Source organism: Heloderma suspectum, chromosome 7, assembly GCF_057233095.1.
Source record: "Heloderma suspectum isolate Gila_16-S chromosome 7, 16-S_ref, whole genome shotgun sequence".
NCBI classification, from domain to species: domain Eukaryota; kingdom Metazoa; phylum Chordata; class Lepidosauria; order Squamata; family Helodermatidae; genus Heloderma; species Heloderma suspectum.
The window spans coordinates 93,958,013-93,975,916 of NC_139464.1; the positions used below are offsets into that span (position 1 = coordinate 93,958,013).

Here is a 17,904-nt window from a genome sequence, read left to right on the forward strand (position 1 = left end):
AGATTTAGTCATGCTTAGAGTAGACCCATTAAAATCAATGGGACTTAAATTAGTCATAGCTTACTTGTTTCTGAGTAGACATGCAGAGGATTGTACTGTAAACCTACAAAGTTTAGCAGATTAACTGGTTAGAATAATTAATTAAAAATCTTATGATTGATTAAAAAGGTGGCACTGATGGGGCAGTAGCTTTTTTTAAAAATGAAATATTTAGAAAAACTGCAGGGGGCTGGTTCATCTTAGCATCCTCTTCTGTTTCACACAGGTGAAAGGTTCACAATGGTGGCTTCACACTAGTAGAAAGCACTTCTGCTTGTGCAAGACAGAGCACTTGATTTTACTGACACCGCCCCCCCCCCCAAGCCCCTGGTGTTCCCTAAGAATGTGTTCTTGAGGGTTGGGGGGACTCTGGAACAATATGAGATATTGCAGGGAGGGTTGAAGAAGGTAAGCGGAATCAGCAGAAACCAGGTTGCCCTGCCTTGCACAAGCATTTTCTGTTAGAGCAAAGCCAGTGTTGGATACAACTTAGTATGTTTTTTCTTCATAATGATTGCATCATCATATGAAACTTTATGCATAATTAATTGATTCATCAATCGGTTAAGTAATCAAGTAATAAATTAAAATACATATATAAAATACATAAAATTTCCTTAACTGGGTAACATTCCTGACTTAAACCCATTCACTGTGACCCAGTGGAAGAGCATCAACAAACTAGAGCTTCCCTGTCGTCAGCTATGGAAACTGACATGGGGTAGGGGTGGCTGGCAGGGAGCTTTCTTTCCTGTTACACTACTATCAGTGGGAATCCCATGCACTTGCTTTTCAGTTTACATATTTAAATGTGTAATTAGTAAAATATTGCTACTTAACAAGGTATGATATGACATCTTTTACTTGTTCAGAGTCTATTGTTCAAACAGAATGCAAAACTTCAAATCCAAAGTGCTGTTCAAGCAGAAACAAAGTGGGGAATGAGTAACTACAGTAATATCTTTTGATCCACACAAAGGCCTGAATCATGAAGAGTTCCACCAACTGTGTAAGATGTGTATGTTTGTGAAATGCAGCATTTATCCTTAATTTTAAAAGGGTTGATTAGTAAGGGTGCAATCCTATGCAGATAGGTGGCCGCCTCCGAACTCGGAGGCGACTGCCTGTCCAATGCAGGGCAGGAGAAGCACAGAGGGGATTGTTCCTCCCGCGCTTTTCCTGCCCTGCATTAGCGGCTAGACAGCCAGTTTCGGAGGTCTAGCCGTAGGAGGGTGAAGTGGAAGAGCAGGCTGCTGGACGTACCGGCATTTCCACCCTCCCCGCCCCCCGGAATGCCCCATTTTGGCCGCTCCACACTCCTCTTGTGAGCGTGGAGCATGGGGGGAAGGGGGGGAAGGTCAGTTCTCCGGGAACTGACCTTGGAGCGTGAGCTTAGAGGTCGGTTCCCAGAAAACTAGATATCCCGTGGCTGTCAAGCCTCTGACTAGCAGACATAGGATTGCTCCCTAAGCCTGCAAAGCTGTTGGGCGGCCATTGCTGACAGCTAAGCGGAGAAGGGGTTTTCTATATTTTGTTTAGAGAACCAAAATGTCATGGGACTGTCCTGATTAGTACAAGCATTGTTTTTGTAGGATATTTTCTAGAATCCTATTAAAAGGGACATTGTAAACTATAGAATTCAGTGCTGATGGAAGTTAATGTCTGCTCTCTATTTAAAGGTCTACAGAACAAAAACAAGAAGACTCCATGCCTGATTTGTGATGGTTTCCAGTCAGAGAAAGCTTGTAAACACTGCAGCTCTTTTTGTGCGACTGTATTACAAGGAGGTTCATACTTACCTATGAGTCCATGTCCTCCTCCTGAAAAGATGGCAAAGAACAGGCTGACTGTCCCATGTTATGGGCTTCCAAAATACTTTTGACTTGATTTAAAGTGCCTTGAGAAAGTGTTTTTTTAAAACCGACTCCCTAAAGCTAAGACAGAGCCCAAGAACCTTCCTTGTATAAAAAAGAATTGAAAATGCGGAAAGGCCCCATTTATTGTCAAATATCTGTAGCCAATTCTGTGGCAGGAATATGTGAAAATAATGGAAATTGTGCTCTTTATGCAAGTCCAAGCATTTCAAACCTCTGTAAGGGCACCTTGCAAGCAGATGCATGCAATATTTCCTGGATGGCCATTTTTAAAGAGGAAAGGCTGTTTCCAGAGTTGTGGTCAGGATCAGAAAAGCAGTAAAGGGACAAGTTGGTGGGTAAAGTTTATTTTTATCCTATCCATGAGACTGGCTAGAAGAAAGATGGAGGGAGCACTTCCCATGACATGCTTTTAAGGTCTTCCTAAGTGGTTATAGGCCACTTAGGCCCAGTATCACTAATGGTGATACTGAGGAAACTAATATTGTGCTACGAAGGAAGGGGTTGCTTCGTTGACCCTTAGCTTCATCAGTCAGTCAAACTGTATGGGAAAGCACTCAAATGCCTGTGTTACACCGACCAGGATAACAAAGGAGATTGTAAATCTACATTCTTAATCAGTCTGTTGCACAAAATGCTAGTTTCGCCCCCTGGAGGCTAGTCCATTTTGCCCCAAAGAGGACAGTCAACTTCAGGCTCGGTCCAACTCGATTTTATTGTTTGCAAACAGTTTGACAAAGGAGCTCATGCTCAAAAGCAGAGTTGACCCCAGGCTAACCCCGCGCTAGAGTTTTATTGCTTAGCTTGCATTCCTTAGCCAGCATGTTACTTTTGATTGGTTGCCAGCGGTTTGCCTAGCAACCTTATCTTAGGGTTACTGTCTGCTCATTTCAGGCATGCGCTGCTCTTTACAATGCTACACCTGCTTAGGGCACATACAATGGCATCAGGTTACAATTCTTTACCACAATTCCCCCCTCAAGATGCTTTCTTCTTATAACACTTAAGTCTATTTCAGCCATCACTAATCTCTGGTAATGTACAAACATTTCCCTGCTGACTACAGATTCTACTGTGCGTCTAACTAGGGCTATAATGCAGGGAAGTATGCAGGGTAATAAACACAAAATTAGCATAACTAAGCAGAATATCATAAATCCAGTCTTCAACCAGCGAAAGTCTGGCAGCCACAAAGTCAGCCAGTCAGTACTCCACCCGTTCCAGGTTTGTACTGGGACGCGAGTTACTTTTCTAATTTTGGTTGTGATATCTCTAAGGATATCGCCATTGTCGTCAATCTGCAAGCAACAGTCTGTCCAATTGAACTTCTGACAAAGGCCCCCCTCTGCTGCCAACACGTAATCAAGTCCCATCCGATTTTGGGTGACAGCATTGCGGAGTTGGGTTAGCTGTGTGGCCGCTAAATCTATGGCCCTTGCAGTCTTGTTTGCAAAGATTTCCACTATTGCCTGAAGCCGGATTATGCAGTTAGTGAGGTATGTGGGTTCTCTCCCCACTACGTTGGGTTCCCAAGTGGCAGGCCCATAATACCTTATTATCCTTTTTGCCGGCCACTCATCATTTCCCCATCTTTGTGTAGCAGACAAGTCTTTCATGCTCAGGGATCTTTTATCTATTCCGTATAGTCGGTGCAGTACTGAGGCCCTTTGAGGCAACAGCGTGAATGGGGGCCTTAATATCCCGGGATAGCACACGCCAGTCCAGTTGGCGGGCAACTGGGTGTATGCGTGAGTCCCACAGATCCAATAATGGCCGGTCAAAGCAGGCCAAGACTTGTCTGCTAGGCCATATTTTTGGGGATCCAAATACTGATTATAATATCCCAACTATAGGGTTGAATCTCTACACGGGCTGAGAGTTCTATTCATATAGCAAGCTTTTATTTATTTATTTCATTTCTATACCGCCCAATAGCCGAAGCTCTAGTATTTTGATCTTTTGTCTGGTTTCGAATGCAATAGAACAAGGATTGTGAGCTACTATGAGGGATTGACCACAACTAGGGATGGGGGAGAATTTCTCCCCGAAACTTCGGGGGGCCGAGTGCCAATGTATTCGGCCCCCCGAAGTAGTTTCGGGGAGAAATTCTCCGCCCCCCCGCCCCCGCGATGGGACTTACCTTTCCCGAATGTCGCTCCCGGTGGCGGGTCGCAGCGGTGGTTCGGCAGGGCTTCGACAGGGGCAGGGGTGGCAGCCGGTCTTTCGACCGGCTGCCGCCGCCGCCATTCCAAGAAAAGTAAAAAAAAAAAACCGCCCCCGTGATAGGCTACATGACAATTGACGTAGCCTATCACGGCTAGATTTGCAAAGTCAGCTGTGATAGGCTACGTAAATCGTCACGTAGCCTATCACGGGTGACTTAAAAAAAAAAAAGTGCGTACGCTAATGGCGGCCCCCATAGGGAGCCTCCATTCGCGTTCCTTATTTGGTCGCTGTAGTCTACGTAAAGATTTACGTAGACTACAGCGACCAAATAAGGAACGCGAATGGCGGCTCCCTATGGGGGCCGCCATTTGCATACGCGCTTTTTTTTTTTTTAAGTCACCCGTGATAGGCTACGTGACGATTAACGTAGCCTATCACGGCTGACTTTGCAGATCTAGCCATGATAGGCTACATAAATCGTCACGTAGCCTATCACGGGGGCATTTTTTTTTTTTTACTTTTTATTTCGCGGCCAGGCGAGGCGAGGCGCCTCCTCCCCGGCCTGAATTTCGGCCGGGTGAGGAGGGAAGCCTCCCCCCCCGGCCTGAACTTCGGGGGGAGCGGCGAAGCGCCTCCCCCCCACCGTGAAGCAAGCTGCGAGACCAGGTAAGTGACTTTCGTGCACCCCTAACCACAACACATTTGTGGCCACCTATCACCCTTGAAATCTCTGGCCGAAGGGTGATGTAATCTGCATATCCTGCACAAAAAGTTCTCTTCGAGGTGTGATTGTTGTGCCATGCACCTCCCTTTACTATATAATTCCTGCAGCTGCTATTTCCTACAAAGTGTGTATGTGTGTCAGACCTGTTTTGCATGAAGCAACCATTCTCCTAATTGGGGCCGCACTTCCCATGATAGAGTTTGACTTAAGATAAAATCGTCTTCCCAAGTAACATTTGTTTGTTTATGTATTCTATAATCAGTGTGTACTAATTCAGTCAGGTTCAGAGGATGAGGGATCCATGTGCCTACCTTTCCCTCATTCTCAGCCTGTATGCAGACCCAGCAGTTTGAGAGGTTCAGGTATCTGGCTACAGCTTCGGCTACAAACAGCATGCTGTTTTCTCCTACAGCTAGATTTAGCCTTAGGATTATCACTAACAGACACAGCTGCTGCATACTTAATCTTTAGTCCTCGTCTTATATCATTTCAATTTCAGTTCTGAAATAGGATGACTATGCCAGTTGTTTTTATCCCGCTGCTTGCAGGCTTCTTCTTCCGAGAGGAGGTCAGCTTCTGGAGTGACCACACCCTGGGAGCTGATGTCCTCACTTTGGTTGTACCTTTTTATTCTGGAACAATGAGTCCACCTGTCATTGCCGCTGAGCTTGACAGCTGTATGGGTTACCAACAACACCTGGTATGGTCCCTCCCACGTCTCAGTTAGGGGGCCCTTTTTCCACTTTTGGAGCAGCACCTGGTTCCCCAGCTGGAAGTTATGGATCGGGGCATCCAGAGGTAGGCTCTGGAATGGTGCAGCAAACCTGTGAAGGGATGACAAAACAGACTGCAAGGCAATAACATGTTCTCTAATTTCAGTTTTTCCCAAATTGACAGTGACTTGTTCCCTCCACCCTGCTGGCAGAACCCTGGGAGGCATTCCAAACATTAATTCAAAAGGTGACCATTTTATCCCTCTACATGGAATGCTACGAATGCGAGTTAAAGCCAGTGGGAGCGCCTGGGGCCACTTTAAGTGGGTCTCAATGCAAATTTTTGTTATCATTGCCTTTAATGTCCTATTCATGCGCTCCACCTGACCTGAACTCTGAGGCCTCCATGGGGTATGGAGCCTCCATTTAATGTCTAAAGCTTTGGACACTTCTTGCACTATCTTTCCCACGAAGTGGCTCCCCTGATCCGACTCAGTAGACTCAGGCAACAGGAACCGGGGTATCAGTTCCTGGAGCAGGAAGCGTGCCACTGTTGATGCTGTAGCTGTCCTTGTAGGGTAGGCCTCTACCCAGCCCGTTAGCTGGTCCACCAGTACCAATAAATATTGGTGTCGGCCTGACCTTGGAAGCTCTGCGAAGTCAATCTGCCAGGCCTGTCCAGGGTAGTGCGCCCACTGTCGTCCTCCCATTGGCGGTGGTGCTCGGGCCCCTTTTGGATTTACCTTCTGGCAGGTGGGGCATCTTGCTGCGACTCGTTGGGCTTCTACATACAGTCCCGGTGCCACAACCTGTCGAACTAGTAAGTCTCCCATTGCGGTGCCTCCCATGTTGTTTTACTACTGCCAGCCATCGGGGTAGCATGACTTTTCCTCCTGGGACTATCCACCACCCTTGGGGATTTTTTGTGGCCTTATTTTCTTCAGCAGCTTTATCATCAGCCTGGGTATATTTTGCTTTGTAGTCTTCCAAGCGGAGGGGTATCTCATGGGCTGAGCCTTGAAACACTGCTTCTCCTCCCATCTGCGCTGCTTCTTTGGCTGCCATGTCGGCCTTCACATTTCCCCTTCTCTGGTGCTCATCTGCGGCTTTGCCGTGCGCTTTTACGTGCACCACGGCTACTTCCTTTGGCAGTTGGAGAGCTTCCAGTAGTGCCACAATCTGCAGTCCATTTGCAATCTTCTGTCCAGAGGCTGTGATGAACCCACGTTCTTTCCACAGTAGTCCATGGGCATGTACAGTGGCAAAGGCATAGCGTGAGTCTGTAAAGATGTTCACTCTTTTATCCTTCCCCAATTCTAGCGTGCATGTCAAGGCAGTGAGCTCTGCTGCTTGCGCTGACCAACTTGCAGGGAGTTTCTCTTTCCACATAGTTTCAGTCAGCGTTACCACGGCGCATCCTGTATGTCGTGTGCCATGGATTACGTTGCTTGAGCCATCTACGAAGAACTCTTCTTCTGGATTTTCAAGCGGGTCATCTGTCAAGTCGGGTCGAATCAATACTGTTTGAGTTAACACTTCTAGACAATCATGACATGGGGGTCCTGGTTCTGGCAGAAGGGTGGCTGGATTTAGGGCAGTGGTGTGCTTATAGGTGAGGCCTGGATTAGAGGCATTCTAAACCACGGCATTCGGCCCCCCAAAATTGGTGAAGAAATTCTCTGACACCCCCCCCCCCCCGGAATGGGACTTACCTTTGGCGAATGTCCCTGGCGCTGGTGGCTCCCGGTGGTGGTTCAGTGGCAGTGGCCGGTCTTCCAACCGGCTGCCGCCGCCGCCATTTCCAAGTAAAAAACAAAAAAAACAACAAACATGATAGGCTACGTAAAGATTTACATAGCCTATCACGGCTAGATTTTCAAAAAACACTGCGATAGGCTATATAAATCCTTACGTAGCCTATCACGGCTGACTTTGGGGGGGGGGGGAAAGCGCATATGCAAATGGCGTTCCTTATTTGGGCACGTGTAGTCTATGTAAACATTTACGTAGACAACGGCGAAAATAAGGGCAATGCAAATAGCGCCTCCCCCTGGCCAGAATTTCGGCAGGGAGGGATGGGGCACCTCCCACCCCGCCCAGAATTTTGGGGGGAGGGACAGAGCGCCTCCCCCCCACCGCGAAGCAAGCTGCGGGATAAGGTAAGGGACTTTCGCCCATCCCTACTCAATCCCCTTGGCCTTTGACACAGTTTCAGTTGCCTGGAGGGCCATCTGGTAATTTGAGCTCTGCTTTACTGGTAGCTGTACTACAATCTGATCCCCACGAAAGAAGATCTCAGCTTGCAGCTTCGTCAGCAAGTCCCGCCTCAGAAGGGCAACCGGACATGTGGGCGAGTCCACAAAGGCATGTTCTAGTCTATTGTTTCCAATCTTTGTGAGGAGGGGCTCACATACAGGCAATCTAGCCTTTCTTCCTTCAATTCCTTCTATTGTCACGTGTCGTCCACTTTCTTTGACGAGGGTTTTTTTTTGCAGGGATCATGGAAAAGGTGGCTCCAGTATCTACCAGAGCCTCATAGTCTCTGCCACCGACCCTTATCTTTACCATGGGATCTTCCTGAGTACTTACTCGTAGGGTGGTGGCTTTAGATCCCGGTCTCCTTCAGCTACATTCCTCAGAGGAGTCTGCTCTCAATTGGCGTCCCTCCCCCTGACTCTTCTCTTTCTGCCTTCTCAGCGGGCAGTTCTTCTTCCAGTGTCCCTTCTCTCGGCAATATGCACATTCGTCAAACCTAGGGCGGCCCTTTCCCTTCTTCTGCCCCCCCTCTGGCCTCTGCTGAGGCTCTATGTGTCCTGTGCTGCCACTCAAGGCGGCTGCTAGCATCGCCAGCTGCTTTTCGCTGCGTTTTGTCTCCCTTCTTTCTGCTACTTGCTCTCGGTTGCCATACACTTTATATGCAATCTCTACCAGCTCGGAGAGTGGCTTGCCCACGGCTCCTTCAGCTTTCTGTAGTTTCTTTCTTATATCTGGCACTGCTTGCCCTGTGAACATTGTATTTACCATGCGCTGGTTTCCTGGGGCCTCAGGTTCTAGGTCACTAAACTTCCTAAATGCATCAAACAACCGTCCTAGGAACACAGAGGGATTTTCATCCTTCTCTTGGCGGACTTCATACAGTTTGGAAAAGTTAGTCACACGTGGCACAGCCTTCCCCAATGCCTCCACTATTATTCCCAAATACTCCTGACTCTGCTCTCGGTCCCTGGGGTCGTTGGGACACCACTCAGGGGCTACTTGGCGGCATAATTCACGGGGGTCCCTAGTAGTTCCCGCTACTCGCTCTTCAGCGATCCTATCAGCGGTGCCTTGCACTAGGCGTTTTTCCTCGGACTTTAGTAGTGTTTGCAACATCATCTGCACATCTGCCCATGTGGGTCGATGCGTCTGCCCCACAGATCGAAATAAACTTTGCATCTTATCAGGATCTTCTCTAAAGGAAGGATTTTGATTTTTCCAATTGAACAGATCAGCGGTGCTGAAGGGTACATATACAAATGCAGTCTGCCCTTGCCCTGTCATCACCTCTCACATCGGGCACTGGTATTGAGGGTGTAGATTTCGGGTAGCCCTAGGCTCAGCCAGAGGAGAAAAATGTATTGCTAACTGGGATGGATCCCGCAGGTGTCTTGGTGAGTCGGGTTGGGCCACTTGTCTTGGGACTTGGTCAGAGGAGGAGTCGGCAGGGCACGAGGGAGTCATGTTGTATTCTCCATCATAGGGCGGCGGCTGAGAGAGACTTTGCGATGTGGACCCGGCTGGCCGGGGTTGAGAGGTTGTGGCCACCGTTGGGGTACTGTCTACTGGAGGTTGAGGCGGGACTGCACGATCATGATCCTGCCCCCTCAAGCCTTGTGCCAAGTCTATCTCGTCTTCTCCCTCTAAGATTGGCTTTCCCTTCCCTCCCTTCTCTCTCTGAGGGTCTGCAGCCAGCATTTGTTTGCACATCTCTCCTTTACATTGTTTCACCCAGGAGGGGTTGCTCAAAGCGCAACTCAACCATGAGTCTATGTAGGGATACTGATCCCAGTGCCCATCATTTACAACAATAACATGCACTTTTCTAATTGTGGCCTCATTAAAGGAGCCGATATCTGGCCAGTTGACTCCAAATGACGGCCATTCCAATTGATCGAGTGTAACCAGCTTGCCTTTCGACATCTTAGTGCCATAATTATCTTTGTATTTACTAAAGTTCTTTAGCATGCATCCCAAGGGAGTGGCAGAGCTTTCTAAATGGGAGCTACCCACCCCCATTGTGCCTACCTCTATTTGAAACCGTACACGGAGCCTGACAAACCTCAGACGCTCCGAAGGCAACTCGAACAGAAAGACACAAGGGAAATCAAATACTTACTCTGCCCAGCACCCTGGCGCCGCCTCTTCGGACCCGTTCAGCCTGGTTGACTCAATCAATGGAGTCCACGCCTTTAACCTCCTGGGTGTCCCGACCCCCGTTCTCTGGTGCCGTGGCAGACCACAAAGGCGGTCCGGCGCGCCCCACAGGCACCTTCGCCAGTTCTGTCGTTTAACCCCAGGGTGGTCCAAGGGACTCCTGCCGACTCACCAGATTGTTGCACAAAATGCTAGTTTCGCCCCCTGGAGGCTAGTCCAATTTGCCCCAAAGAGGACAGTCAACTTCAGGCTGGGTCCAACTCGATTTTATTGTTTGCAAACAGTTCGACAAAGGCTCACCCGCAAAAGCAGAGTCGACCCCAGGCTAACCCCGCGCTAGAGTTTTATTGCTTAGCTTGCGTTCCTCAGCCAGCATGTTACTTTTGATTGGTTGCCAGCGGTTTGCCTAGCAACCTTATCTTAGGGTTACTGTCTGCTCATTTCAGGCATGCGCAGCTCTTTACAATGCTACGCCTGCTTAAGGCACATACAATTGCATCAGGTTACAATTCTTTACCACAAGTCCAAATATATGTGACCTGAGATTGAAACAGGTCAGAAAGAAACTTGCACCTCCCTTGCATTTGCTGGCACACTGAACCCTGCCTCAATTTTGAAAACCCTGGTTAGCAGAACTCTTGCAGAACTCCTGCCCAAACTCCACACCTGCATTGGGAACAGTAGTGGGGGCAAAATCTGAAGTAAGTAGATTACCAGATGACAAGCTTTGATCTGATTGAGACTGTTGGTTTGGGCCATTTCCCTCCATCTTGAAAGCCTGTGAGCCAAAAGATACAACCAGGGCTTGGCTCTGGTGGTGCATAGGAAGTGTAGACATAGAGCATGTTGAAACCAAGGAAATGGGGCTAGCTTCAACCATGCTGTCTCCAAGCTACAAGGCCATTAATTCCAATTATTTCAGGTGGCTTTTGTTGTATCTTGTATATCAAACATTTGCCAGTCTACCAAGAGTGGTGGTAAGACAATTAACTCTTATTCTTGGTCTTTCTCAAAACCCAGATATAGCATGGACTGGAACTGCGGAAAATTCCACATCTTTAGAGGATACCAAATTACAGACCTTTTAAATTCTATTGGGCATTTTGTAATTCAGGATGAGGTCGATCAATTTTGGCAAATAATTTTGAACAAGAAATGGGAGCAAATCTCTGGAAAGGTCTGCTGTCCTACAACTGGTTGTACATAGCAAAAAGAAAATGGCCAACCCTGATATATACTTATTCTGCACTCCTTCCTTCCTGGAAAAAAAAAAAGAATTCAGGGCTTGAAATTGAATAATGGACTACAATCCTTTCATAACCCGTTTAAAGCTTTAAAATAGCAGAATCAGCCATGTTAGATATGCCAAATTATTTTTAAATCAAACCTCATTTGGAACAACATTTATATGTAGCAATTTTAAAAGCCAAGTGTCTCATACCGTAATGTATCTGTGTTTTCCCTTTTGGCTAAGCACCATCTTTCAGAGCCATGGGCGTGCATGCAAGCTGCTCAAATGGATACACAAGAATGTTTGTCATGAAGTATAAGAATATTCATAACAAGGTAGCCTAGTGAAAGGTGTGCAGTGCATTTCATATTGCAACTGGGTTATAATATTGAAGAATCAAATAGAAAACTGTATAAGCCAATATATTAGATCCTTTTATTTAGGTGGATAAGATATATACTAGGCATAATGTCAGCTGCATTTTGAAGTATTTCAAAGTATCTCTTGTGAAATAATGAGTTCAGTAAGGTAGTGCTTTTAATTCTGTTTCCATGTACGTTGGGCAAAGATGAATGTTATATTCATTTATTACAAAGGGAACCCAAAAGCAACCTGTTGGCTTTCTCAGGAGTAAGCCTCATTGACAAAAATGTGATTTACTTCTGAGTAGATATGGTTATCCATGCCAGCTCATTGAGGCAATGCAATTAAAAAGGAGAAAGGAGAGAACTGGCCCCATTCATATTCGAAAGTGTGCCGATACAGAGATCCACATGTCCAAACCCCAATTGTCAGTGCAGGGGGCAGCCTAAGGTTAACTCCTTCCATTCCTTTGCTCTCCTGCTCTTTGAGGCTTGCTCGCCGCCACTCTCCCCCCTTCCCACGAGCAGTGAACTGCAATGGAGGATGAGTTACTTCCAAGTAGGCAACTTTAGCAGACTGCACTCGCCCCTTCTATGTGTGATATGTGGGGCCTATCAGCTGTTAAAATCAGTAAGGCCCTCCGTACCTGCACATCTCCATTAGTGCATACGTTAGCACTTCCATAATAACGCAGTTTGAGGCTTGCTCTCCGCTACTCTCTGTGCCCCTGTCCTGCAGCAGTGAACTGCAATAGAGGACGAGTTCCTTTCAAATAGGGATGTGTAGTTTTAAAATGGCAGGCTTGAGGCTTGCTCTTTACCACTCCCCCTCCTCATTCTCATGCTCAGGGAACATTTATAACAACAAGCAGAGGAATTATCCCAACCCCTTTGCTCTTGTACTCGGCAAAGCGTAATTTGAAGTTACTTCTGGATAGACACGACTCTGCTTTCCCCGTGCCCACCCCCCTGCCACTTTCCCTTTCTCCAGTCATTGCTGCTTCAGCAGCCCACAGTGAGGGCAGTTCAGCTCACATAGGACTACCAAATGCATTGAAACTGCTGCAGTGGGAAAATCCATCAGAAAACCAGTTTCACAAAATTATTATATAATTCTCTCTCTCTCTCTCTCTCTCTCTCTCTCTCTCTCTCTCTATATATATATATATAATTACTAATAATATAGGCTTTGGGGAATGAATTATAGACCTGTTTCTTTGATATAAGATTGATGATATGATATAGAAATGTAAGGTTGTTTATTAAACTGTAAGATTGTTAAGGTTATAGATACAGTTTTTAAAACAGAATGGCATCGGAGGCCGGGGGGTGTTGGAGTTTAAACTCAATTCTTTGAGGGGGAGGGAATTTTTTTTTCTTCACTTCCTTTCCTCCTCCCTTCTCTCTTTGTTATTGTGGTGTCCTCATCAGAATATTGTACTGTTGGGAAATTGAAATATTGATTAGGTTGTTGGTAATTTTGGTATTGTTTATTTTATTTATTTATTTATTTATTTATTTTTTAAAAAGGAAAATCCATCAGAAAACCAGTTTCACAAAATCCAGATTTTATGGCAAGAAACAGAGGGCTGGCTACTGGGATGGGCATATGTCGTCTACCACAATCTTCTTCAGGGTGCAGTAGAAATGGAGTAAAAGCACTGTGTAGATACCCCCTCAAAGTCCCAAGTCATATGCTGTCATGAAGTACAGAAGCTGCTTTCACCAAACCAGTATTAGCAAGCGGATCCCTTGGGCAGCTGCCAAGAACCCAGCACTGCTGTTCTGGCCTCCACTGTTGCTCTGCCCTCCATTTTCTGGCACTCTAATGTGCACTGGGCAGCTGCTACCATAATTGCCCTGCTCCTGCAGCTGCTTTGCCTGGTATGTCTCTGAGTGCTGCCACTTGTCCCTGCCACTGCCTGCCACAGCCTCACTGATAAGCTTACTGTGAGAGAGGGGTGGGGTGGGCTGTAGGCAGCAGCAGGGACGGGCAGTGGCACTCAGCCCTGTGCTCTGCAAAGAGGAACTGAGTGAAGTGACTTTAGCTGTTGCTGCTATCTTCATTTCTGGAAAGGGGGCAGAGGGCAGAGGGCTCATGATGCCCACCAGTCTTGTGCCAGCCCTGTTTGCAAAACATGGTTTCGAGGGAGTTCTTTGTTGGTGCTAACCATCATTTGCCCAATTTGGATGGTGCATGATGTACCGCTTAGAGTCAGCATGGTATAGTGTTTAGCATGATAGACTAGGACTAGAGAGACCCAAACTGAAAATCCCCACTCAGCCATGAAGCTTATTGGGTCAGGCATTATCTCTCACCCAAACCTACCTCACAGGGTTGTTGTGAGGATACAAATGAGGGTGTGTGTGAGAGAAAACCATGTGAATTGCTTTGAGCTCCTTGGGGGAAAGGCAGGATGTCGATGTAATTATAATAAAACAAACCAGGGATGTGTTTCCACGCTATCAGCTTCACTTTGTTTGCAACTTTGTTGTGATGTTTTCCCAATGGCAACTTCTCCTTTTCCTGTTTCCACAGTCCTTAAAGACCCGGCTTATCACCGCTGTAGCATGGGGCTCTGTGTTGTTTCCACTGAGCTCTAATCGAATTATTTTCTTGATGGCTGGGTGGCATATGGGTGGAGTCTGGGTTGGGTCTGATTACCTCATCAGTGTTCCTGCCTCCTCTTCTTGCCGATTCTCCCTCCCGCTCCCCCTTGTGCTCCGCTCCAGTTAGTGGCTGCCTCTCCTGCCCCCCCCCCCCGCTGTGGTTGCTCTTCCCCCTTATTCTGGCTTCCTAACTACCCTGTGAGGTGGGCTAGGAGAAGAGATAGTGTCTGGCTTTCTCCCCCCCAGCGCTGTTGTTGTTCTCCCTCGTTATTCTGGATTTCCAGCAACACTGCAATGTGGGCTAGAAGAAGTAGTAGTGGCTGGCTGGCCTCCCAGTCGAAGGCACTTTTAACATGCATTGAAATCCTAACTGTCAAGCCTTTCTCCTGCATGGCTAAGAAGGGAGACCCCAAGTAAATGCATTGAAGGGGATATACTCCTATGCACACCTACTCAGAAGCAAGCCACAAAGATTTCAATGGCACTTACTCCCAGGAAAGGAAATCCGTACAGCCAATGAATTTCCTCAGAAGTAGGGATGTACGAATCCCTTACCTGGCTCCGCGCAGGGGGATCCGCGGTGGGGGGGAGGCGCTCTGTCCCTCCCCCTGGAATCCTGCCCAGCTGGCTCCGCTCTGCGGCCAAGCCGTGGAGCCGCCGGCCAACTCCGGCCGCCCGCAGCCGGACATCCAGCCGCTGGGCAGCCCTGCAGGGACGCAAATGGCGGCTGTCGTAGCTGCCACCATTTGCGTCCCTGTATTGAGCCGTGATAGGTTACGTAAATATTTACATAGCCTATCACGGCAGGTGGAAAAACCCCAGTATACGCAAATGGCGGTAGCCGCCGCCATTTGCTTACGCTGGGGTCCCCCCCTGCCGTGATAGGCTACGTAAATACTTACGTAGCCTATCACGGCCTCCGCAGGGATGCAAATGGCGTCCCTGTGTTAGCCGTGATAGGCTACGTAAGTATTTACGTAGCCTATCACGGCTAGGAAGAGGAGGAAGCGAATGGCAGCCAGGACGGCCGCCATTCACAAAGCAGCGCAGACGGGAGCAGGTAAGTGCTATGTTTCGCGTGCCTTTCATGGGGTGGGGGCGGCGGGGACTTTGTCCCGCACACCTTTCGTGGGTTGGGGGGGCGGGGGCTTCATTCTGCGACGGATTTCGGGGGGCTGAATGCAGTGGCATTCGGCCTCACCGAGAACCATCGCGGAATTCTCTGACATCCCTAGTCAGAATTAACACCCCCTAGCACACGCCCACACAAAGTGGGGCAAAGCACTAAAGGGGAAATACACAGGGAGGAAATGATGAACAGAGCCAGTGGATGATATACTAGTTGTGCATCTCTGCCTCCCTTGCCCTCGCCTTCTGCTCTGCTCCAGCACTTTTGCTTTTTTCCTTTAAAGTGAGCTTTAAAGCGCACTTTCACTTTTAACGAAAGAGTGAAAAAGCTGTGTGCAGCATCTCCTTCCTTTTAAACCCTTTCTTCCCCTAAAGTGGGGATGCGACTTAACAACTTAATGACTCTCCTGATTTCCCTGCCACCACCTTGACTGGGAACTTCACAGGGATACCCAGGGTGGGCGGACACTGCACTTGTATGCCAGGGATGCTTATGAGTGCATCTCTTCATCTCTGCCTGACTGCTCCCTCCAGTATTATCTCCTCTGAAACTGGGGATGTGCCTTAATGACTCTCCATCTCTCTGTGAAGCTGTCTTTGCGGCTCTCCTGATTTCCCTGCCACCACCTTGACAGGGATACCCAGGGTGGGCAGACACTGCACTTGTATGCCAGAGGCTTATGAGTGCATCTCTTCATCTCTGCCTGACTGTATCAATGATTTCAATGGCACTTACTCCCAGGAAAGGAAATCCGTACAGCCAATGACTGTATCCAGTATCATCTCCCCCTCTCCTTCACATGCAGCTGCTTCCGGTGAGGACAGGGGCAGGTGAATGACACACCCACAAGAGCTGGGCTACATGCCCCGTGGGCAGGACTATGATACTGAATCCAGTGCAGTTGTGGAAACAGCTCAGTAACGGAAACGAAGTAAGCCGGAATAGTAGGACTATAACCAGTCTCAGAAGAAGTGGTTTTTCGGGGCTGGTGCTGAATGGCCACAACGTTATGGAAACACAGAGACCTCACCAAGCAGCCAGGGTGGAGTAAATCACTGGTGGAAACACAGCCCAGGTAAAGGAGGAAGAAATTCATGTGCGTGTGGGGAGAAAGAAGCCCATGATAAATTCCCATGGAAGGTTGCAATGTGACATCTGATCGAGACCTCTGTTATATTCACCATGGGATATTAAAATATTGAAATATTAAATTGCTTGACATGGAAATTCTTAGTTCACTAAAAGTTAGAAGTCTATAACTTTTTATAGCTTAATAAGAAACTTTGCACAACCACTTCTCTGTACTTGTAACGATCAACTGATGATAATTATTTTAAAACTGATCTGAGAGAAAATGTTTACATAGTGACTCTGGCCCTACAGTTGACCAACAACAAATATTGCTCAGACGTAAGCAAGCTTGATTCAGAATTGAAGTTAGTGCATTGCCTGTGATAGGGTAAGTACAGCTTTTCATTGGTAAGTGGAGCTTTCAAGTAACGAACTTCACTGTCCTTACTGTGAGTCATCTGGCCTGACGAAAGCAAAATAAGCCTTGAATGATTTCTAAGCAAGAGGTGGAGCTAATTTCAGTGGTACTGGGGGTGGGACGGGTTAGTCATATCACAGTATTTAAATGTTTGGGCACAGGAGAATGAGTGTCAGAGTGGAAAAGCTGTTTCTAGAGAATAAAAAAGCGTGGTTTATTTTAAAATAATAATAAAAACCACAAAGGAAAGTAATTTTATCTTTAAAAAGAAAAAACTTTAAAAACCATCCTAAGATGATATTTAAGATACAGATTTTTACAATGTTTTGGGGAATTTATGGTGATCAGCTCATTCCCAGGATTAAAGAATGTGGAGTCACATGTTCAAAGGTATGTTACAATTTGATCTGTGTCTGCTGGCTATGAATGTAATAATAATAACTAGATGCACCTGATTTATTGATGAATAACTTTTTATATGTGCAGTTTGTTCCTGGGTTATGCATTGCATAGAAAAGAAATACAGAAATGTCCCAATCCTTCTCAATAGGGTTGGGTTTTTCCTAGAAGTGTAAAATAAAATTGTACAGTGTGCCAAAGATGCAGTGAAACACATTTTTATAGCTGCAAAGAATTAATCTGCCCCCCCTTCTGGAATTTTGAGTTTGGTAATGCTGAATTCATTGCTTATATCTGATGCTAACTTCTTAATAGCACAATCTTTCAAGTGTATTTCTAGATATTTAAAACAAATATTAAAAAGATAGGGGGAAAGCAGGGAAAAGTATAATACAGGCTATATTAGGGTGGAGTGGAGATCATTCTTATGCTGATAAAATATGCTCATAAAAATGGTAAACATTGATGAAATTTTTTAATAAAACTATGTAGGTTCATTTGTGTCTAAATAGAGCACAGACAATGTTAATGTCCTCATCTAGTATCTGGATTAATATCAAGTGTTCATTAACCTATTTGATCATCAAGGTCTGTAAACTGGATGAAAATAACTTAATATTGTGTGAGCCACCCTTCGTAATTTTTGTTACATGGCAGCATGTAAATATAATAAATAACAGTTTTTAAAAGAGTTGGGTAGTAAACTAATTTAGGCCACAATCCAATACATAGAAGTGCTTAAATCCATTAATTTC

At 46.6% G+C, this 17,904-nt stretch overlaps 2 protein-coding genes across 2 annotated transcripts in view; both read left to right on the forward strand.

Moving 5' to 3' along the window:
- Positions 1-1,921, forward strand: part of TTLL8 (tubulin tyrosine ligase like 8) — a 43,713-nt gene extending 41,792 nt beyond the window's left edge. Inside the window, exon 14 of the mRNA XM_084810897.1 lies at positions 1,719-1,921. Coding sequence (XP_084667023.1) covers positions 1,719-1,921 — 203 coding nt within the window. The remainder of the gene's footprint in view (positions 1-1,718) is intronic.
- A 14,960-nt stretch (positions 1,922-16,881) lies between these two features.
- IL17REL (interleukin 17 receptor E like) overlaps positions 16,882-17,904 on the forward strand; it is an 85,296-nt gene continuing 84,273 nt past the window's right edge. The window contains exon 1 of the mRNA XM_084810942.1: positions 16,882-17,140. Coding sequence (XP_084667068.1) covers positions 17,045-17,140 — 96 coding nt within the window. The 5' untranslated portion in view covers positions 16,882-17,044. The remainder of the gene's footprint in view (positions 17,141-17,904) is intronic.